Source organism: Oncorhynchus masou, chromosome 32 (assembly GCF_036934945.1).
Source record: "Oncorhynchus masou masou isolate Uvic2021 chromosome 32, UVic_Omas_1.1, whole genome shotgun sequence".
Lineage (NCBI taxonomy): Eukaryota > Metazoa > Chordata > Actinopteri > Salmoniformes > Salmonidae > Oncorhynchus > Oncorhynchus masou.
The window spans coordinates 64,933,948-64,956,394 of record NC_088243.1 but is presented as its reverse complement, the minus strand read 5'-3'; the positions used below and the strand labels follow the sequence as shown (position 1 = coordinate 64,956,394).

General features: G+C 40.7%; 2 protein-coding genes across 5 annotated transcripts; one reads left to right on the top strand and one right to left on the bottom strand.

Annotated features, from left to right (window-relative positions):
* Positions 1-468: 468 nt before the first annotated feature.
* Positions 469-2,203, top strand: LOC135527075 (transcription factor LBX2). Its single transcript, XM_064955725.1, has 2 exons — positions 469-793; positions 1,493-2,203. The coding sequence occupies exons 1-2, from the start codon at positions 469-471 to the stop codon at positions 1,948-1,950; spliced, it is 783 nt and encodes a 260-aa protein (XP_064811797.1). The 3' UTR covers positions 1,951-2,203.
* Positions 2,204-5,694: 3,491 nt separating this feature from the next.
* On the bottom strand, positions 5,695-12,923 carry LOC135526470 (polycomb group RING finger protein 1-like). Of its 4 annotated transcripts, none has more exons than XM_064954864.1 (9): positions 12,811-12,923; positions 11,948-12,053; positions 10,314-10,466; positions 9,973-10,044; positions 9,777-9,879; positions 7,691-7,736; positions 7,348-7,434; positions 6,953-7,033; positions 5,695-6,534 (listed from the first exon to the last, which is right to left on the bottom strand). In XM_064954864.1, exons 1-9 carry the CDS (start codon positions 12,895-12,897, stop codon positions 6,484-6,486), a joined length of 786 nt encoding a protein of 261 aa, XP_064810936.1. In that variant the 5' UTR covers positions 12,898-12,923; the 3' UTR covers positions 5,695-6,483. The 4 variants fall into 4 exon arrangements, with proteins under 4 accessions (XP_064810936.1, XP_064810938.1, XP_064810937.1 ...); XM_064954866.1 differs by having other exon boundaries at positions 11,948-12,050; positions 12,811-12,917; XM_064954865.1 differs by having other exon boundaries at positions 11,948-12,057; positions 12,812-12,917.
* Positions 12,924-22,447: the final 9,524 nt, after the last annotated feature.

The window sequence follows — 22,447 nt, the reverse complement described above, 5'->3', positions numbered from 1 at the left end:
CCTCCTCTTCTCGCGTCCAATTAATTATAATGGTCTGGCCCTTTAAGACGCAGCAGCGGGTCAGCAAGTAGTGTAGCTAGTGTTTCTCTAATTGAACTTCGCCCAATCAACAATAACTCGTTAGCGGTTGCTTGCTTTTTCTTGTTCCTCGAGACAGCTTATTCCTTGCAGGGAATCGCCCCCAGCCAGTACAGTTATACTTTCTAAAGATCTCCATGGAACTTCGCAGAGGAACTGTCTCTCTCTGCAAGGAAATACGATTTGGTTGCCTGTGAAACTGCAACCTACGCCCGAACCATGGTTATTTTGGAGAAACATTTTAGAAAAGTGTAGTTGCATAATTCGACTGAAAGTGCTAAAGAGTGGGCTGCGAAGAAGACGACATTTGAAGGAAACACTTGTGGACGTTTAAACGACCATTTGAATGAAATAATTAGTCTTTGTCAGCAGTAATTCCTTGGGACTGCAATGACCTCCAGTAAAGACATGAAGGCAGGCTCGGTGTTGCAGTCCAGCGGTGAGGAGAGGAGACGGGGTCCCTTGGACCAGCTTCCACCCCCGGCCAACTCCAACAAGCCACTGACGCCGTTCAGCATTGAGGATATCCTAAGCAAACCCTCTGTGAAGAAGTCAGTTGCAAATCTCTGTCCGCCGAGAGTTATTGAAAAAGTGTCCGGCTCAAATGCAGCAAGGAACGGTATTAGCACTCCCTCTTCGCCGTTATGCGCTCTGGAGGAATTAGCCAGCAAAACATTTAAAGGTCTGGAAGTCAGCGTTATACAAGCAGCTGAAGGTAATGATTCATATTCAACATTGACATAACGTTTTAATATTTACATTTACAGATTCAGTGAGTGATTGCATTGCCTAAGCATGCATAATCATCGAAACAGACATTGGTGATAACCTATCGTGTCAACTGTTATCAAACGTTTACAGTGAGTGTGGTTCTAAAGGCATTGCAATATGTGTCAAGCTATTGCCAAGCCTAGTCTGTGTGATGATATCTATCCCTGGCTATTATTTCATAGTTTAATTTTATTTGTGCGATACTTAACAGTAGGATATAAGGAAACCTGCAATTTATTGGGGTGGAAAAGGAGGCCTCTAAACTGACATGTTCTATTGTGCTTCCTGGTTTAAAATGTAATTAAGTGTCAACGTTTTATAGGTTGGTTGTTTTATTGGGTAGTATGTTATTTATTTCAATCCTGATATTGATAAATATTTTAATCCTAATGATGCATGGACAGTGTAAAACATGAATCTGTTATTCGTTGCATATTGTCTCTATAGAATGCTGTACGCAAGTTATTACCAAACCATACCCAAAATAATAATAACAATTGTTTGCAACTGCTTTACATATTCGATAAAACAAGACTTCAATTACAACGCTGCTGATTCTATCATGGCACACTTTAGGACACTTGTAGACATATTGTTCTGATATTGTTTTGGAAAGTGACTCTGTATTTCCGTTTCCCTAAAGGCCGTGAGCATGTAAACGCCTTTGGACAGAGGCAAACCTCAAAAAAGAGGAGAAAGTCCCGGACAGCTTTCACCAACCATCAGATATATGAACTTGAGAAGCGCTTTTTGTACCAGAAATATCTGTCTCCGGCCGATCGAGACCAGATAGCTCAGCAACTGGGGCTAACCAATGCTCAGGTCATCACCTGGTTTCAGAACAGACGGGCCAAGCTCAAGAGAGACTTGGAAGAGATGAAAGCAGACGTGGAGTCGCTCAAAAAAGTCCCACCACAAACCCTGCAAAAGCTAGTCAACATGGAAGACAATGACGACCTGCAAGGAAGCTCTGGAGCAATATCCCCTAGCATCTCCCCGTCGTCACAAGGACACGGAGCATTTCCTCAGTCCCCCTCCTCATCCAGAGACCAAACCACGGACGAATTCTCAGAGGAAGAAGAGATTGAGGTGGACGATTGACAGTAGGCCCATGTTTTAAGAAAGCGCATTTTTCAAAACTTTTGCACGGATATTGACGTTGATAGCAGTTAAACTTAAAAGAAAAGTTTTCTTTCTCCTCTTCTCCATTTTAATTACATTAATGGGACTTTAAAGCCTTCTAGATGTCCCCGTTTCAATTTCACCCATTTATTTGAGGAATACCTATTTATTTCAATAGGTAATGAAACATACTTAGTGTTAAAGTACACGATCAAGACCGCTAAGTATGTGTTTTTCTTCTCTGTGTATCTTTTTTTTTTTTTTTTTTTTTTTTTTTTTTTTGGGGGGGGGGGGTGCAATTTTTTAACTATTCATCCGTTTTCAGCTGCTAAAGGACATTAAAGATCTTCAACTCGAATGTCCCCAAGTTCAGATCCAATTGTAACTTTTAAAATGCCCATGTAAGTGGAGCGTAGGATCAATCTTGATGTACATTTTATTAAAAAAAAAAAAAAAAAAAGTTTTTCCAAGCAATAGCAGTCATGTAAAAATTAATTAATAATATCTAGTGAAACATATGCCAAAACTTTTACACGCTATACGTTCTGTATATAAATTAAATAACGAATGCCTAATTTTATTGTACCATTCTATTTAATCAATAATATGTAAATAAAGGGTATGATATTTCATGATAATATCTGCAATTACCTCTGTCTCGATGTGTATTGGTTTAGTCTACAGTTTGTGACATAATACAATGGCAAGGCAACATTTTATTATCGTGAACATTTATCTAGAATTTAATATTGTTTTCCTTATGCTAACATCAAAATATTGGTTATTACACGTGATTTCAACATCTGAATATCCTTCTGTTGATTGAAGGCCTACTGCTCTTTGTGTGGAAAGTGGCTTTCTGCGTAAAGTTGCACAATTAGCGGCAGTTAAACAAGCTCTTCCTTTTTACTCCCTCCCTGACAGTTGTCACAAGTTGGTAAGGGCCCGGGGCGGCAGAAAAGAATGTTGCGACTACTCCACTGCCATATGGTTTAAGAATGGTCTTTAACACAAAGTGGTCAACATGATTGATTAGGTTAACCCGCCTTACCGTACATAAACAGTTTTTACTGAGTCGGCAGCAATAATGGCACGCATCTGCGTCTCTAAAAATGGGTGTGTTTTGGAAAAACGACCATGAATAGCAATTGATTAGCATGGGGTTCCTAATGAATAAGTCTCAATAGGAGGCAGTGGAAATAGGAGGGTTGTTGCCTTTCTCCCCCGCATCCTTGCTGTTCTAACTGCAGTCTGCTTGAATATCTCTCGGCACATTTGTAACACTTGTAACCAGATCAATGGAGTTTCTTCAGACAGTGCACACAATTGGTGTAATTACACAATTGGTGTAATCGCTTGGAATCGTTGTGGTTGAAAAGTCAACTAGATTTTTATAGGTGCATTGTGGAGTGACTCAGCCAGACCTTGCCAGATAGGCCTACATGTTTTTTTCTAAGTTTGGGTAAAGAACAGTGTGACCCACAACGCGATATAAGGCATCTGATTCACTGCTTGCCTCATCACACACATCACAATATTTTTGAAAGGGAAACTATTTAGCAGTCTACACGAACAACAAATGTTACAGAAGATTGGATAGAAATAATGATGCATAATTGGTAAAACCAAGCTTTCGTTTACATGTCATTCGATAATATATGTAAAATCCATATTTATCACGTCGTTACCTTAGTCTAACAACGTTAAATGAATGGCTTTCATTTGATGTTTTTCATGCAAATGCAAGAGGAATGCTGGAGTATCTGTTACGGAAAATAGAATAAGCGGTCTTTCCGGAGGCAGTCTTTTGTAACAAATGCTCAGATCCATGTGTTTAATCAAATGTGAGCTAAACGAAGAAGGGCGAAACGTGTGAGTGTAATAATTATAATATTCATGTATTAACAATTAAATAACCAGAGCAATACTTATTATTACAGAAACAGGCTACTTTGTGCTCAACTGGTCAAGTCTTACATGGGCACTTTACATTGTGTCCCTAATAATTCCTGTGTGTTAACATAGTAGTTACATTGGCAGGTTCAGTGTAATTACAGTGGAGGTAGGCCTACACATTGTTAGGCTTACAAATGTTTTACTGGAGGGGTATACTACAAAGAATATCAGAGTTACCCAGCTAACTTGCCTAAATAATGTGGGGGGTGGGGGGGGCGGCAAGATAAGCCATTAATGGGCAAGGTCTAATTGACTCAACAACCAAAAACACATTTTTAGCTTAGTTAATTAACCACAAAATCTGTTATTTGTTGTTTTTTTTTCATCAAAGTTAGCTGGCTAACTCATTTATCCTGCGTTGTAGTATAACCCTCTGGTTGTGGCATGCACAATTTCAACTATTTGCAAATGAACACTTATGGAGAATAACAACTGAGTGATCAAAAGTTATCATTTTAAGGGAGTTTGTTTAGGCCTACAAATCTTATGCATATGCAGTATCACCACTCCCATAGCCCATTATGTCATTGGCCTGGCACCACTGTTCTTGATGGTTAGTTAAGGAGTGTACTCACATATGCACATTCTAAGAAGTAGGCTATGTACTTCTGATATCAGTTTTGAGATGGCACTTTATGGTATTTACTTGGAGATTGTGGTACAATGTGTACTTTCTACTAACAGTACTTCAAAGAATTCAACAAGTGGTAACTGCATGGTGCCTAGTGGTGCATGTTTAATGAATCCCAAATAAACTAGGTCATTATTGTATCATTACAATTATCATATATTTTAAGTAAATAGCTGGTAATCTCTTTAGAGCATACAGTGGATATGTATTGCTCGACCTAGTTTTACACGAAAAGATGCCCATTTATATGGTTACAGATACCCATCAGTTGGTTTTAAAGCTCAAATATACTGTGCTACAAAAGATTACATGAAACGTATGGTGTGTGTAAACAAAGGCCATGACTGAGAATAACAGACTCAATGGCACAAATCATCCTGTATGACTGAGTAATATTAGAAAGACACAGATGGCATGAGAAAAAATAATTCTAAACAATGTCAAGCAGCACCATAGCAGCGCCACTGATTAATGGCCCTCATGGGGATGGTCCCTGTCAACCTAAAAGTGAAGTAATGCATAGAATGAATCAAGTCTGCCACCTAGTGGGATGTTATCACTTAATGAAGAACAGAACCAGTCGTCTGACAGTCATTAAAACAAAGGTATCTCCGATGAGATTTGGGTTTAGCTTTGAGAAGTGAGTTAACATCAATTCCCAATGCTGGCATGCATGGACATCAGCTGCTCCTATCCAGTGTGACTCATCAGCACAAACCATAAAGGGGCTGTGAAATAGCATCAAGTATGTACAGAACATCAGTTCCACTGTATAGAGTACAGTTCATGGGAGTTTAGGTGCTTCTAAGAACAAAATTATTTACCAGAATTTAGATTTCTTCAGTGTTTTGCAGTACTCCAATTTGATAATTCCGGACTTGCACCACTGAAACTTCAACTAATAAATTATTTTAGTGACAAGCTTTAATTTTCTGGTCTATAAAATTGTACATACTTTCACTCCATTAATCAAATGCACTAAAGCTTCAATGCTTTTGAGGTTATATCTTCCATAACTGAGATGAGACAACATTGCACAGTTCCATTTTGGATGTTGGCTTCCCATAATTGAACATAGCAACTGTTTAAAAAAAATTGTGCAAATCTCAGATACCTGTAAAAAAAAAAACTGTACGTCAATTTTTAAATATTTATTTTCAAAAATACAAAACAAGCAAAATATGTACACACTATTAAAATAGAATATATTTAATACAAAATATATACAGCTGCTGAGGTCATTAGAAAGGGGGAAGTCCTTGCCTGACATCTCACCCCAAATGTAATTCTGAGGCCGGAAGCAGTGCTTTGTGAGGATTCTGAATGGTCAGCTAGCTAGCAACAGTGAAAAGAGTTGCCGTGTGGGGAATCATAGGTGGCTCGTTTCAGCTCGTTTTATCTTGATACCATGTCTTGTTTTGAGGTTTGACTGATTTCATGTCAATGCGAATGGCAAAAATTCACTAGCTAACCAACAACTAATGTATGAAGAGAAGTGCTCATTGTTTATTTAAAACAAATACATTTGCACATGGAGACTAGTTTACGTGTCAACAATCTAAGCCAACCTTGTCTGTTTTGCCCCATAGTCGCACACACGTCGGTTGCTGCTAAACAACCAATGAGTCTATCGATTGCTACATACGTTCAGTCTGAAACTGCCATCCTAGAAGTTGTTTGTCTGACTTCAAAATGAAGGCCTTTGTACAAAACAAATTCAGTGATTGGATCATATAACAAAGAGTAGCAAAATTGGTGACATCATGTAGGCCGGCTCTGGCCCAACCCCTCGGTTTCTGGGACCAATTAGAATGTGTGTGCATTCTAGAAACTGTTGGGGGGGGGGGGGCAAACCCAGACTCATGGTGGACAAGAAACATTAGTTGGCCGGAGTGATGTGGATGGGTAGCCAGGCAAGGAAAGTTCTATCTTGTCCTTTTGTCCTTAATAGTGTAGTGAAGGACCAACGGTTGAGCCTGGAAAAATAAAAACAATTGATTACATGTAACCCTGTTACAGGATTTGAGGTAAGTCAAAGTATTTTCTCTTCTCGCACTACAATTAATTATTTGGATTTATGAAGGAATATGTACACCGAGATCAACATCAGCATGATTTAACTTTTTAAATATGTATGCACTATTTGTCTTACCCCCAAACAATGTAGTTTTCTAAGTAACATACAATTACTTTCTTCTTGTGCTTAGAAAATATGTTTGAATTGAGAGTAAAATTTCCATATACATTGTATAATTTGAAGTCACTACAGAATATTGATTTGGAATATTATTTCCTTAAATTCAATAATGCTGTTTCCACCGCAGAACGTCCAAATGGAAAAAGTTAAGTGTTAAGGAATTCAGTGTGAAATTGTTGGCTCAACTTGGGAGGTACCTTGCCAAACCAGTGAGAGATCCACAGCCGTTTCATGGTCATGTGATCTGGAAGGGACTCATTATTGAACAACATCTGGATCTGTGATGAAATGGAGACCACACAGTGAGGACAAAACATGACAACTGGTCCTGGGTCAACTGTACAAGCGCACATATGCTCCATTTCCAGTTCTCTGAAACATTCACATGCAACTAACCTGTGTATAATATTCAAAGCACTCGACTGAAAAGTTGCACGAGGGATTATCTAATAGGCTACACTTTTGTAGTCATAGGACATGGTTCCTGTGTCATAGTTTTGGACTGTTTGCAAATAGGTACACTGCACATGTAATGTAAAATGGTGCTGATATGTCCCTCTTAAAATGTAGTCTTCCTAGACAATCAACTGACCTGGTGCTTCTCCACGTTCAGTCGATGACACAGCACTTTACGCAGGTGTCTCACCTCGGCTCGGACCGAGCAGCGCACAAACTTCTGCTGCAGACACGAGGCAGAGCAACATTACTACAACTCCAATTCCACACGTGATTCCAAATGATTACAGAATTAAAATGGATATACCCCCCCAAAAAATGTGGGCAATTCTACTAGGGACTGACAGATACTCAAATTTTATACAATTGCAAAAGCATTGCTTGTGGAGACCCGATCCAAACAGAACAAACCACTGCAAGTTAAACTAACAGAGACCTCTGGTGGCATAGTGTGGTTCCATTCCACACACATGACTTACATGAAGAGTCAGTTTGGTCTTATCTTTTTTTTCAGACAGAGATGAACTGTAGGGACAAGAGAGTACATGATTAAGCATGAAACACTGGGAGGGATTTTAAGGGGCATTTTGAACGGAAAGAATTGCAGGAAACATTTGTGACGGGGTTCTCATTTTAAAATGTGAACTTTACCGGCTATATCTAATAAAAACCCATTTGAATGCGGTTAAGAATGAGGTTAAGCTCATTCTTTTATGGGTGCTCACTGCCAATCAGTGGTGTAGTGGGGGGCATATGCAGGTATAAGCTGTATACCCAGTTATTTTCCAGTGGGTATTGCATATACTCCTTAATCCCCACAATGTGTGTCAAAGTAGTGTAGGTATACGCTGTGTCAATGGAACAAGATCAGAATGTTTCTTAAAATGTTGATAATTATTTATTCGTTTTAGGCGCTGCAATGTGCAGTGCATTCAAGGTTTAGACCCCTTGACTTTCCACATTTTGTTACATTACAACCTTATTCGAAAATTGATTATTTTTATCCTCAATCTACACACAATACCCCATAATGACAAGGAAAAAAACAGAAATACCTTATTTACATAAGCATTCAAACCCTTTGCTATGAGACTCAAAATTGACCTCAGGTGCATCCTGTTTCTAGAACTTGGGAGTCAACATGTGGTAAATGCAATTGATTGAACATGATTTGGAAAGGCACACACACCTGTCTATATAAGGTCCCACAGGGAGGGACTGGGAGACTAGTCAGGATCGAGATTAACAGAGTAGAAACATCCTTGATGAAAAACTATTCCAAAAGTGCTCAGGTCCTCAGACTGGGGTGAAGGTTTACCCTCCAACAGGACAACAACCCTAAGCACACAGCCAAGAGAACGCAGGAGTGGCTTCGGGACAAGTCTCAATGCCTGTGAGTGGTCCAGCCAGAGCCCAGACTTGAACCCGATCAAACATCTCTGGAGAGACCTGAAAATAGCTGTGCAGTGACGCTCCCCATCCAACCGGACAGAGCTTGAGAGGATCTACAGGGAAGATTGTGAGAAACTCCAAATACAGGTGTACTAAGCTTGTAGCGTCATATCCAAGAAGACCAGAGGCTGTAATCACTGCCAAAGGTGCTTCAAAATACTTATGTGATTTCACCATTTATACATTGCAAACATTTCTAAACCTGTTTTTGCCTTGTCATTATGGGGTAGTGTGTTTTAATTGGGGGGGATCAATTATAGAATAAGGCTGTAACATAAATGTGGAGAAAGTCAAGAGGTCTGAATACTTTACAAATGCACTGTACACAGAGGTAGGCCTATGTGCAAATGTTACAAAATACAATTTGAAAACACCATTAAAGCAGTTTCATGGGCAGAGAGAAATATCCCTTTGTTATTTTGAAAGAAGCAAGCTAAAGAACTATGGTGAGTTGCTAAAATGACTAGGATAATACCTTTGGCTGCTAGACAACGAAAGAAAACCCATAGTACATGAACACATGAGGTCTTCATCAAATAATTGCCTTCACATTTTTATGGTGGGATTTTGGTTGTAGGCTACTTTGAAGCAAGGTAAGACATGCCTCAAGAAATAAAATGTCCAGGTTTCAACAGCATATTGACAAGCCAGCAGGACACATGCATTTTTCATGGTAGGCTATTATAGCTCAATAAATCATTGTCACCAGTTTGCAAAACATCATAAAATACTTAAACACTTCTGCCTCTGTCACACTGACTCACAGGCACAGGAAACTCTGCAGGCCGGTACCAGTTGATATGTTAGCGAGAGCTCAAGACAGGCAAAGTACATAGATGATGCGATTGAAAGACAATCTGAACCAATTTCCATGCAGAGCCAATGCAAACAGGATATATTCTAGGGTGGCAATGTTTTAATTTGTTGTCTTTTATGCATTTTTAATCGGACAATAGCTGCCAATTACTGGAAACACTGAGGGGGGGGGGGTGATATATGAAGGAACCAAAACTGAATTTAAGCACTAAGTATCAGTGATAATCCACCTGCGGTCTGAGAATAGACAGTAGGCTACTTACTGTAGTTTTGTCAAGGCATGACACAGAATCTTACCTTTGCCTCTCTAGACAAAGCGAGACCTGCTCGTCATATCTGTAGAAGTGGGCCTTGGAATGGTCAAAGCTGGTAAAAGGTAATCCTGTATCTGGTATGGAGTCTAGGGGTGACACAGATACCATGTAAAAGTAGAAGCTGTTGATTGACAAAACACCAAAAAAAAAAAAAATCGAATTAAAATCTAAAGGCTTACCTTCCCCAGGCGGTTGGACAACTCTCTCAAGTCCACGCGACTGATAGAATTCCTTTATTCTCTTGTCTTCACCTGTTTACAAAGAATAGAAAATAAGGACCTTAGAAACACTACCACATTAAAAAAAATATTTTATCAACCCACGCTAAATTGATAATGTAATGACGCAGGTGTTTAAGTAACGCTGTTACATTAGTTCTCATTGCATGAGAACTTTACAAATGAGATGATTAGGAGTTAAGAGCGTTTTTAAGTAAACAGGAGAAACAAAATCAAACTATTAAAGTACTATGTAACAAAAATCAGAACAAGTATTATTGTATGAATTTCAATGTATTTACTTTCTTGAAGTCCTGGAACCAGTTTGTAGACAATGTCTTGCATCACTCTATCCAATTTCAGGTTCAATAAAGGCTGGGTTTCATGGATCTTTATGTTGCACATTGGACAATACTTGCTGGTTTGGAGGTATTTCACGATACAACTTTTACAGACTGAAATAGAAGCAGAAGAGACATTGGCCATTAATGTCCCCGAAAAAGGATGTTATTTTATAGTAACATTAAAATGCACTATACAAACTTGTTTTATTACTATGTACACTACATGACAAAGTATGTGGACACCGGCTCGTCAAACATTTCATTCCAAAATCATGGGCTTTAATATGGAGTTGGTCCCCCATTTGCTGCTATAACAGCCTCCACTCTTCTGGGAAGGCTTTCCACTAGATGTTGGAACATTGCTGCGGGACTTGCTTCCATTCAGCCACATGAGCATTAGTGAGGTTGGGCAATTAGGCCTGGCTCACAGTCGGCATTTCAATTCAACCCAAAGTGGACCGATGGGGTTGAGGTCAGGGCAGACCAGTCAAGTTCTTCCATCCTGATCAAAAAAACATTTCTGTATGGACCTCACTTTGTGCAAAGGGGCATTGTTATGCATTAAAAGGAAAGGGCCTTCCTCAAACTTGCTACAAAGTAGGAAGTGTAGAATGTCATTGTATGCTGTAGTGTTAAGATTTCCCTTCACTGAAACTAAGGGGCCTAGCCCAAACCATGAAAAACAGCCCCAGACCATTATTCCCCCTCCAACAAACTTTACCGTTGGTACTATGTATTTGAGAAAGTAGTGTTCTCCTGGCATCCACCAAACACAGATTTGTCTGTCGGACTACCAGATGGTGAATCTTAATTCACCACTGAAGAGACTATTTCCACTGCTCCAGAGTCCAACGGGGTCAAGCTTTACACCACTCCAGCCGACACTTGGCATTGCGCATGGTGATCTTAGGCTTGCGTGCAGCTGCTCGGCCATAGAAACCCATTTCACATGAAGCTCCCGACGAACAGTTATTGTGCTGATGTTTTTTCTAGAGCTAGTTTGGAACTCGGTAGTGAGTGTTGCAATTGAGGACAGACGATTCACACGCTACTTGCTTCAGCACTTGGCGATCCCATTCTGTGAGTTTGTGTGGCCTACCACTTCATGGCTGACTCGTTGCTCCTAGACATTCCCACTTCACAATAACAGCACTTAGTTGCCCAGAGCAGCTCTAGCACGGCAGAAATTTGATTAACTGACTTGTTGGAAAGGTGGCATCATATAACCGTGCCATGTTGAAAGTCACTGAGCTCTTCAGTAAGGCCATTCTACTGCCAATGTTTGTCTCTGGAGATTGCGTGGCTGTGTGCTCGATTTTATAAACCTGTCAGCAACAGTTGACTGAAATGACAGAATCCACTCATTTGAAGGGTGTCCACACACACACACAAAAGTATACTGCACTTTTGAAGCTAGAAACATAAGTATTAAGCTGCACTTGTAAATCTGTGTACGAGACCAACAAACTTTGATTTGTACACATTCACAGGCAGTAAGTAGGCTAGTCCACAAGTCTATAAAAGTTAGCCTATTTCTTAGAGAGGTAACTTCATAAACCAAAACATAGAACACACAGGCTCGGCCCACTTACATGTATGCAGACACTCGGTAATAGTTGTGGCATCGATGAAGTACCCAGCACAAAGATAGCACACTATGTGCTCGTTCAGGTCTTTGATCTTCAACTTCACTTCCTCCTGCAACAATATTAAGTTGCTATTGAAATCTCAAGAATATAAAGTATCCCATGCAGTTTCGTTACATTGTTGCTACTTGGTGTAAAGTTGTAAAAAATATATATTTAAAAAAAACAAAAAACAGAATGACGATATTCTAGAGGAGCCTGGTGAGTTCATTGTCGATTGCGCGTGCTCTTTTCCACTACTTAGAGCAGGTGGGTGTGTCAGGTGACTGCAACATTGTACCTAGTTATGATTGCTAACACAATGGCAAATAACAGTGTAGCATCTAACTTTACGTTATATCTTTATAAAGTTAATTAGCAACCCAGTACACTACACACGGAATTGCAAATATTGGACACAGGTAAGACAAGCCCGTCACGAGAAGCTAGCTAGCCTAGCAAACACAATTAGCTGCTACTAGTTAATAAGTGTAAAAACTTAAACATCACTGTCAAAATATTTTATCCTTGCAAAACGCACATTAGTATTTTAACAAACAATGCACCGCGTTTCTGGTGTAAAACGGGGGGAATGGGTCGTTTGAACTGTACACATTTGCACGAATTACCTGCATTAGCTGCCCAGAACAACAACACGGGTAGACTTCCGCACACATGGTAGGCAGCTCTCTCTCCATCACTTAGGGACGGGAGAAAGCGCTCGCATTGCTGCCTTTCCTTGTCGTAACTAGTTATGCGGCTAGATCCAGCACTGATTAACTCAAACAATTCTCACTGGTCTATGGAGTCCGAAATTAATTGGTACCTACCTCATTTCGTAACGGGTCGAGCTTATATACGGACTGGAGTTGATTTCTTAGCCGCATAGCTATCGCCATTGGCCCTTGCTCCGCCATCTTTGGGAATTATTCGTATTTCCGGGTGGAAGGAGTGTTCAAGAGCATGCTCTAAGTCCGTTCTGTGGCTGAATTTCAATCATCTTTCATCGTGCCCTGCCCTCTAACCCTTCACTCGCTTCCTACTCTGTTTTCTCACTCGCTTCCTACTCAAAACTCACCATCAAACGTCAGTGACGTTTTTATGTGTTAAGTATTTTAAATAATAACACCTCGAAAAATACTAAACTAAAAGCAGAACACAAATTACAGAACGGTGAGTCCTGTTACTCCTCTTGCATTTCTTAGCATACAGCTTCTCATGATGGGCTGTAAAAGCTGCGTGTCGATTGCTATACTACTTTCAACAATAAATCATATTTGCATGGATAAATTAAGTAGGCCTACTAGTGACAGCACTGGCACCTTCTATGACATAAGGGCTCACACACAGAAAAGTTTTTGAATAGCCTTGAATGGTAGGCTCTGTGCTACCAGTATGTTGTCAGTAGATGGCACTGGAAGCATACAACTCAATATTGTTAGACAACAGCAACATTTATTGGGTAGAAATTGTCCGTATAAATTGTTTTTCACGTTAGTTGTTGGCCAACATCTTAGTTTGGAGATTGCAATCACCACTATGGTTATAGAGCATAGGCTACTCATCCACAGGGGTAGGCTACACTGTGTGACATATTTAGAAGAGATGGTGTTCCCAGTAACAACAGTCCTCGTTATACAACTATATCAATTATGTCCTTAAATTTAACCAATTTTCCCTTAGGTGAATCTTTAGAGATCACCACTACATATTGCCTTTTAAAATGTGTAATTTGTACCATATGGAAAGATATTGTATGGTCACTTTGAGCGCAGGTTTGCTGTGACAAGTTTCAGAGAAGGAGCATCTATAAAAAATAATAATAATGTAAGTTAACTTTTGAGTCGCTCCTTCATTGATGGAAAGTGCTCTGGGCTGTCTTGAACGTTTATTTAGAATTTGTAGTGAAATCCCCCAGTGGCTTTCTATCTGTGCTCCACCCAAATGTTGTCTTGAACAAAAGCTCATGTCTCACCCTTTGTAATATGTCAATGTTGCACTCATTCAAAATATGTGGCACATTGTCTCCCACTCCATGGTAAAGCACCTTGTTGTTTGGTAAGCCAATGGAATATACACATGCAGTGTCTTTTGCACCCCATTTGGTGCAATGGCAAAAAACTGTAGGCCTAATAGGTGCATTTAATTGATTCTGAGAATATGTACATGATTTACACATAACACGTTTTACGTTTACAGAGGAATTTTACTGAAGGTTTAAAAAGGTTTCGAAAGTTAGAATTTTACAATGCAGAGTAAAAGAGCAATAAAAGCAATAAAGAGTAATAAAATATATAGCCCCGTTATTGTGTATTTTATTCCTCTTGTGTTACTATTATTATTATTCTTTAACTGCATCGTTGGGAAGAGTTTGCAGGCAAGAATTTCAAGGTTAAGTACACCTGTTGTATTTGGCACATGTGACAAATACTATTTTATGTTATAACAGAGATACCTGTCTAAACTGTGTTCTGGACCTAAAAAGGAAAGACGAGTATCCACCAGATCCAGATTTGATCCAGTCAATCTAAATTGGGAGATGGCAAGAAAAGGACAAGCAATACTTAATTCTTGGCAGCCCTATGTGGTTGAAAAGCTGTCGTGATCAGCCTCGCTTCACTGAGCCTTTATAGTCAACCTTGTGTCCCCACTGTCTGCCGTTCCCTCTTGCTGTGTAATGTCTTATCTATGAGGCCTGCTAGGTCAGTGCTTATCTGATTGACAGAGCTTTTGACTCCATGCAATATCCAAATTACCTGAGGGCCCGGAGACAGGGGATCACAGTATGGCAAAACAAGTCAGCCAGGAGAGAGAGGGATGGGAAGAGAGAGAGAGGGAGATGTCAGAGAGGGCGCACTGAGCCTTTCATTTATTCTCATTACCTCACATAGGACATGGACAATGGTGCCCTTTTTTTCTTGGACAGTCTGTAAATCCGCTTGACTTCTCAGCCCTTTTATTTGAAATTATGAGTTTATCTGATTCAAACACCTGCCAGGCAAGACGGAGAGGTCCAAAGATGAAACACCATCCATATAAGTGGACCGTGTGTAACATGTCACCCGACAATTTGCATAGCAAGAAGTAATAGATAAGAAATAGTTTTATAGACAAATCTCATGGTTAGAAAATCCAGACTATAGTTGTCAGGAAATACAGTGCACCTTTATTTCTGATTTGACATATGAAACGGCTAGTTCAGGTGTGCACTGTAGTAAGGCATTGGCTCAGAAAGAGGAAACATGTTTGTTGTTGAAATAGCACTAGAACATTGCCTGCAGCACATTGTTGAGTGTGGTCTTGTCTCCCAATTGAATATTTGCTTAAAATTAGTATCGTGGAATGTCAACGTCCTCATCAAAACAGGAAAGAATCCCCCAACGTTGCACACTGAATCAATTGACTGACATCCAATAACTGATAAAGACCCAGTCCTGGACAACCTGTGCCAAAAACAGCCAAACAAACATTCTGCGGGGAAATCTGCGCTCTGCCATGCCAAAACGAGGCCCCATCCCGTCCCAACCGGGGCACATAGGTTTTTTTTTTATCCCCGGCCCTCTCGGAGCAATCAGAGCATGCAGGGGTGGGCGTGGCTTTTGTCTCCGCTGCTCCCCGCAATTGGCCGCCAAGTGGCAAGCTAATGGCGAACGCCCCCAGGCAGCACTCCAAAGGCTGTTTTTGAAGTGGAGGGCAGAATGGATGATGTAGTTCAAGGCCCTTTAGGCCTCCCTGGCAGGAAACCCACAGCACGTTGTCTACTACGTACTCGTAGAACATACATGCTCTTTTGGTGGGTATATATAGCCTATTAGCTCATTGGTCAACCAAGCTGGACTGAGTAGTCATATCTGATTGTAATCCTTGACAAGCAGCCCCAAAGTTCCAGGTAGGTGGATGAGTGTGTGTGCAAGTGCGTGAATTTAGTGAGTGAATGAGTGAGCAACTTTCTGTCACTGAGTCCTAAGGGACCAGTGGACTTGCTAAACTTCAAACAAGCCTATAGAAAGGTTGGTAGTTCAGCACCAAAACCAAAGTGTGCGCAACTATGGGGCAAAACAGACAGGGTTGGCTTAGATGGTTGACAACATGTAAACTATATATTGTCTCCAAATGTTTGAAAACATATTGAAAACATAAATACATTTGCACATTGAGAACTTGTTGTCTCTCAAATACATCGTTACAGGGGTTGGTTAGCTAGCTAGCTAGCGAATTTGAGCCATATTAGCATTGACATGAAATCAGTCCAAACATCTGAAAACAAGACATGGTATTAAGAACAAGATGAAACTAGCTGAAACCAGCCACCTATGATTCCCCACATGGCAGCTTCTGGTCATTCTTGTTAGCTAACTGACCGTTCAGAATCATAACAAAGCACTGTTTCCGGACCCATCGATGTGCACGCATCATTTTCATGACGGTGTCAGCCAACCTGTCTATTGGCCGTGTGTTTGTTAGTTTTCTCTTTAGTGGAGGACCTAGTGGGAGGACCTAGTGGGGAGGACCTAGTGCAGCAACACTTTGCCATTGTTTTCTGATTTCTCTGGCTCGTGTGTGAAACCCCAGAACTCCCAAAATCTCTTTTTCCCTCTTCGTCATCTTTCCCTTCTAGGCTTGTCTTACCTCCCTTACATGAAGGGAGTAGGTTGTCTCTCACAATCAGGTCTTGATAAGGTGATTTGTTACATGTTCCCAGAGTTCATCAACAATTCCTCGTCGAAAAGAATTCCACCCCTGCGGTTTCGAACGTCTCAAACGCATTTCTCCACGGTTATCTGGGAACGTTGTGCTTGTTGACCATCTAAGGTATTGTAGCATTTCAACAGGTGTTATGCTATAATAATCATGTCATGGTGAAAGTTTGGTATTTATAGTAAATATCACATCAATGCCATTGTGTCCAGCCTGCACTAGACAAGGCCACCACTACATACCTCCACAGAGGACTCCCAACATCACCTCTCTTTCGTAAAACCCCAAAAGGAACAGGCATCACACTTCCCATCTGCTGTATCTCCACACGGAGAACCTTCTCAATTACCCCACACCCATCTTATCTTCACAGACATTTAAGAGGATGGGGGGCCGAGGGAAAACATGCTCGACACAGAACCTGAGGGAGCAGCAGCCAAATCCCAGGCAGCATGCAGGTTGAGCAGAACACGGTTACTCACCTAGCCCAATTACGTTGCGCTGACGCGTCCAGATAATCGGCACATCAAAGCGTGCAGAATCACAGAGATGCCCCCCCCCCAAAAAAATGTTGGGAGCTTGGCTAAGAGATAACGGCAGTCCTTTGATGCTGCACGAGCCAGTAGCTGTAGCCTAGCACATTATTTTCTTTATGGCCTCCCGTAAAGAACTTTGATGGGATTTCCAAAAAAAGGGCCCTTATTGCCTGCACTGTGTCAATAATGGAATTGTTTTGGAGACATGTATTCTCTCTGTCTCATCTTCTCTCTAGTCCCTACATGCAGGCTGTCTTTCATCTTGTTTCAGTATCTCCTTCCGTAGCATGCGACTGACTGCTGAGAGCCATCGCCGGCCCTGCCACTTAAAAATCCTTAAGGAGAAAATACAATTTCCCATCACTCTTTGTGTTTTCCAGTATGCACACTTCTAATTCCATTAAAGGTGTGCATACTTCAGCTCCCAGATTTCCGTCATTCTCATTGTTCAAGTCACTTCATTCACATTCAGACTCGATGATTGATATTGACAATGCAATAAAGCAACCTTAGAGTCATAGAAGTTAATAAACATAAACACACATTTACTTCTTTATTTATTTTACTCAAGGGTGAGCAAGCCGATTTGCCCATTAATCTCAATAGCGTCATGACAGCATAGTCCAATTTAAATTCTGCTCTCAAATGCATGGACAGGTGTTGTAAGATGGACCTGACCGCTGTGTCTTCCCCACCACACCACAGTGCAAAATGAAGAAATCGTTAGAGCCTTTTATAACTGTTCTGGCAAAAAAAAAGCAGCCACTTGAAATAATGACAGGGAATCACAGGCTAAGTGGTAGGAGATCAAAAGCAGGCATTCTTGGGTAATCTGGTGGTGTTGCAAATCTTGGGTAATCTGGCCGCCTTGTACCCACTGTTTGACATCTATTTACTGTATGAAAGGGAATGGTGCCATCAATTATGGCCCCGCAGTGCTTTTGTTTACTTTTGCCCAGGCCTGAGTGCGGGGCCTGCTTTTGTGAACTATAGATTCCCTTGTTTGCTCTTCGCAGGCAGAGGTGTGTGCCTCTGCGTGCTTTGCTCGCCCTTGACTTTAGGGTGGGGGCTTGCGGGGGTATGGGGGGGCTTCCTGTGGTATGGGAAGAAGGGAGATTAGGGCTAGAGATTCGACTAGCGAGACAGACTATTTGTTCTGCATTTAAATGTGAAAACGGAAGGCTTTGCTCACCTACGACTCACACACCTTGCTGTTTGGGTGTCTGGTGTTATTATAGTGGGATCTCTGACAACTAAACACACAAAGTGGGTACTTTAGATAACAATTGACAGTGTGTATATATTTAAGACAATATTTCTAGTTTGTCTTCTCCCCAGTCATAAATCTATCAAATCTACAACCACCGCAAGGCTCTCCGGAGGGTGGTGCGGTCTGCACAACGCATCACCGGAGGCAAACTACCTGCCCTCCATAACACCTACAGCACCTGATGTCACAGGAAGGGCAAAAAGATCATCAAGGACATCAACCACCCGAGCCACTGCCTGTTCACACCGCTAACATCCAGAAGGCGAGATCAGTACAGGTGCATCAAAGCTGGGACCGAGAGACTGAAAAACAGCTTCTATCTCAAGGCCATCAGACTGCTAAACAGTAATCACTAACTCAGAGAGACTGCTGCCTACATTGAGACCCAATCACTGGCCACTTTAATAAATGTATCACTAGTCACTTTAAACAAAGCCACTCTAAATAATGGCACTTTAATAATGTTTACATATCTTACATTACTCATAATTCCATGTATTTACTTTTTTTATACCATATACTGCACCTTGCCTATGCCGCTCAGCCATCGTTCATCCATTTACTTACATGTACATATTCTCATTCACCCCTTTAGATATGTGTGTTTTAGGTAGTTGTTTGGGAATTGTTAGATTACTTGTTAGATATTACTGCACTGTAGGAACTAGAAGCACAAGCATTTCGCTACATTCGCATTAACATCTGCTAACCATGTGTATGTGACAAATTATCATTTGATTTGATTTGATTTATACGATTTTAATACAGACAAACAGATAGAAGGCATGGCAATGAGGCAAGTGAAAAAAACGTTTCAAAAAAACAATTTGCTATTGCTCAAAGCCTATTTTATCTAAAGAAGAAAGCAGGAATTTGTACTTTCGGGCTGGATCTTTGTTCTGTGTGTGCACGTGCAGCGTGGCTTGGCACCGAGCTAGAATGGTGGAACACTGGAGAGGACAACCTGTGCGCAACAGTGGCCAAATTTACGAGCTAATGGAGAACTTGTGAGTCAAGAGCCTTTAATATCCTGATAGGTGGGTGGATCAAAGTTATGATCTGATTAAAGGGACCAGGACAAAAGGAGGCTGGTAAATATTTGGACAATGGATTCTTTCAGAAGCTTGCCTTGGTTGTTTTTTTTTGTTCTTGGACAGGAGTTATAGTACCCTATATTATGACGAGGTAAGAGATCTGATTCAAATGCTTCATAGTGCAGACCCTGGAGCATTGTGCCCTTGTGGCATTTTCAGAATTTCTCTCTAAAGTTAGCCATTCAGTTTGAAGGTATTATTTGAAGCGGTTTTACTACTACTGTTATGAAGAGGCAAGGTAAAGAAGATGATGCCAAGGTTGCATCATAGTGACCACCAGGGTTTAGTCAAAACATCCCACCCCCTCTCCCATACCTCCCAGACTCTCATCCTCTGATTTGTTTCTAATGATCACCTCCATTGAGTCTGTCCAAGTTCCCCCAACACACACACCCTTCCCATGTGTGCAATTTCTGGCCCGAGAAGAAGCATCGGAGCAGCCTAGGGGCTCTCTGCTCTCCCTGCCCCGGCCACAGAGATGATGAGGTAATCTGATGCAACCTCATTTTCCCTCAAATTGCACCTCTGATCAGCGCAGTGTTTCCTGCCACAATTAGACTGACCCCAAGTCCTCATCAGAAACGACTGAGGGGAAAATGTCAAACAAAGACCACTTAGGCTAAAGAGAAGAGAGTTTAGTCGAAAGAGAGGCTTTCTTAAAACTGATCTCCCATCAAGTATTGGGGCTCTCCTTTTCACGTCACCTTCTCTGGGCTAATTGCAGGAGGACTGAGGTCCGGCTCCATGTAGTGGAGATTTGAAGATGTGTGTGGTTGATCTGGAGGGTGTATGACCACAGAGGCGTCATGGCCATAGGGGGAACATAGGCACGTGCCCAACCTCATAACTAGCTACCAAGAAGCCATTCAGGCAATCAATTAAGTTAGAGTAGCTAGCTTGTCTAACTATCATAGCTGGCATGCCTGTTGGCAAGGTTGGTAGAATTTAGTAATGCAAACAATTACTATGGTTTTCAGGGAGGACTTTTTGTTTAGTTGAGTGGGTGGATTGTGTTTTAAAATGCAATAAAACTTTTTTTGAAAAAAAGTGACTGAATTCAGCCAATCGATGAAAGAGGCTGAAAAATGTGATTACCGTAAGAAGTCTCCTTTTTCTATATCCTATTCATGTTCTTCAATTAACTGCACGATCACTAATACAAACAGTAACATTTTCCCCATATTGGAATGGGGATCAACTGCAGAAGCCTTGTTCTTTGCACTGAACCATGAAGACTGTGACGAGATTGACTAAGACTGGAATTTGATCAAACACAAACTGCTGAAAAGTTCACATAGTTAATGGACTAGTAAAAGTCCATTCTAATGCTTTTATCAGTTAATGGCTGTAATGACAGGATGGCTGTAATGACAGTTGCATATTTCTGCAAGAGGGAACAAATCATCACTAAGACATGAAGCTTTGTGATTTCTGCCTGTAAATGAAAAGTGCTATACAAATAAAATGTATTATTACGGGTTACAAATGGTAAATTACCACATATATGGAAGTAAACTTGAAACAATTGCTTTTTTCTTGACTTTTGTTACTTTATTCACATAGCGAACAATTTGCTGTAAATAATCCAAATACCTCAGTGTGATAAACTCGTCTGACGTGTGCCTTTCCCAATGCATGGATTTTCACATTTATCTGCTGAGCGGCTCAATCAGTCATAGCAATGTGTGAAGAGCACAGCGCCCGTGGAGATAGGGGTCTATATATCAAGAGACAGATTTGTGGTGATGTGAGGAACTGGTGGTGTTTAACCAATTAGAGCATGGTGTCTAGGATGGGGCTTTAAGGAGATAACAGTGTCTAAGGCAGTTGAAAGAGCCCAGTGAGCTCCATATCTCTATTGTTGCTGTAGGGTAGTATGACTCCTAGAGTTAGATATGACCTCAAAATATCGCCCAGCCTAGCAGGAAACCTCAATAGTAGTAAATCAAATAAGTGCATCTGTAATGATTACTCATTGAAAACCAAACATTTAGATTTTAATCGATGCATGCATTTTCTCTGCACAGTGGAAATGTTATTTTTGCACAATGCTGTGCAGTGTTCAATTGAATTCCATCCCTCTGGTGATGCAGCTGAAAGACACTTGTGGCAATGTTTACTGGATGAAAAAGCAGCGGTGCCACTCCCCATACAAATAAACAACAGATTGACATTTCTGAGAAAATATACTAATTACAAGAGCTGAACACACACTCTGAGGACATCATGCACCTGCTCCTGTTCTTTGACGAGGGTGCAGGAAATAAACAGTGCAGGTACAGTATTTAGTCAGCAACCAATTGTGCAAGTTCTCCCACTTAAAAAGATGAGAGAGGCCTGTAATTTTCATCATAGGTACACTTCAACTATGACAGACAAAATTAGAAGAAAAAAAATCAGAAAATCACGTTGTAGGATTTTTTATGAATTTATTTGCAAATTATGGTGGAAAATATAAGTATTTGGTCACCTACAAACAAGCAAGATTTCTGGCGCTCACAGACCTGTAACTTCTTCTTTAAGAGGCTCCTCTGTCCTCCACTCATTACCTGTATCAATGGCACCTGTTTGAACTTGTTATCAGTATAAAAGACACCTGTCCACAACCTCAAACAATTAATTGCTACATTAATAATGTAATGGTTGGAATTTTAAATCAGTGAGTGTTTCTCTAGTGCTGCACCCGTTAAGGAGACAGGGAAGAAGAAACACATTTTTAACACGAGTCTAATGCCGGGGGTTTTAGTGTTGGCTGGCGATGGTGATGATAACAGTAACTTTTGAGTTATGAGTAGTCTCATGTTATCTGAAATTCTGCTACAGATCTTCTATATGGGTGTATTTTTTTTATGTTTTATGAACAAGTTGT

Excerpts from the sequence above, each read along its gene's own strand:
- LOC135526470 (XM_064954865.1), bottom strand. The coding sequence starts at position 12,897 with ATGGCGGAGCAAGGGCCAATGGCGATAGCTATGCGGCTAAGAAATCAA. Across the intron at positions 10,467-11,947 it reads TACCGAGTGTCTGCATACAT|TCTGTAAAAGTTGTATCGTG; the intron begins GTAAGTGGGCCG and ends CTTCTATTTCAG. Across the intron at positions 6,535-6,952 it reads TCTCTCACTGGTTTGGCAAG|GCTCAACCGTTGGTCCTTCA; the intron begins GTACCTCCCAAG and ends TTATTTTTCCAG.
- LOC135527075 (XM_064955725.1), top strand. The coding sequence starts at position 469 with ATGACCTCCAGTAAAGACATGAAGGCAGGCTCGGTGTTGCAGTCCAGC. Across the intron at positions 794-1,492 it reads CGTTATACAAGCAGCTGAAG|GCCGTGAGCATGTAAACGCC; the intron begins GTAATGATTCAT and ends GTTTCCCTAAAG.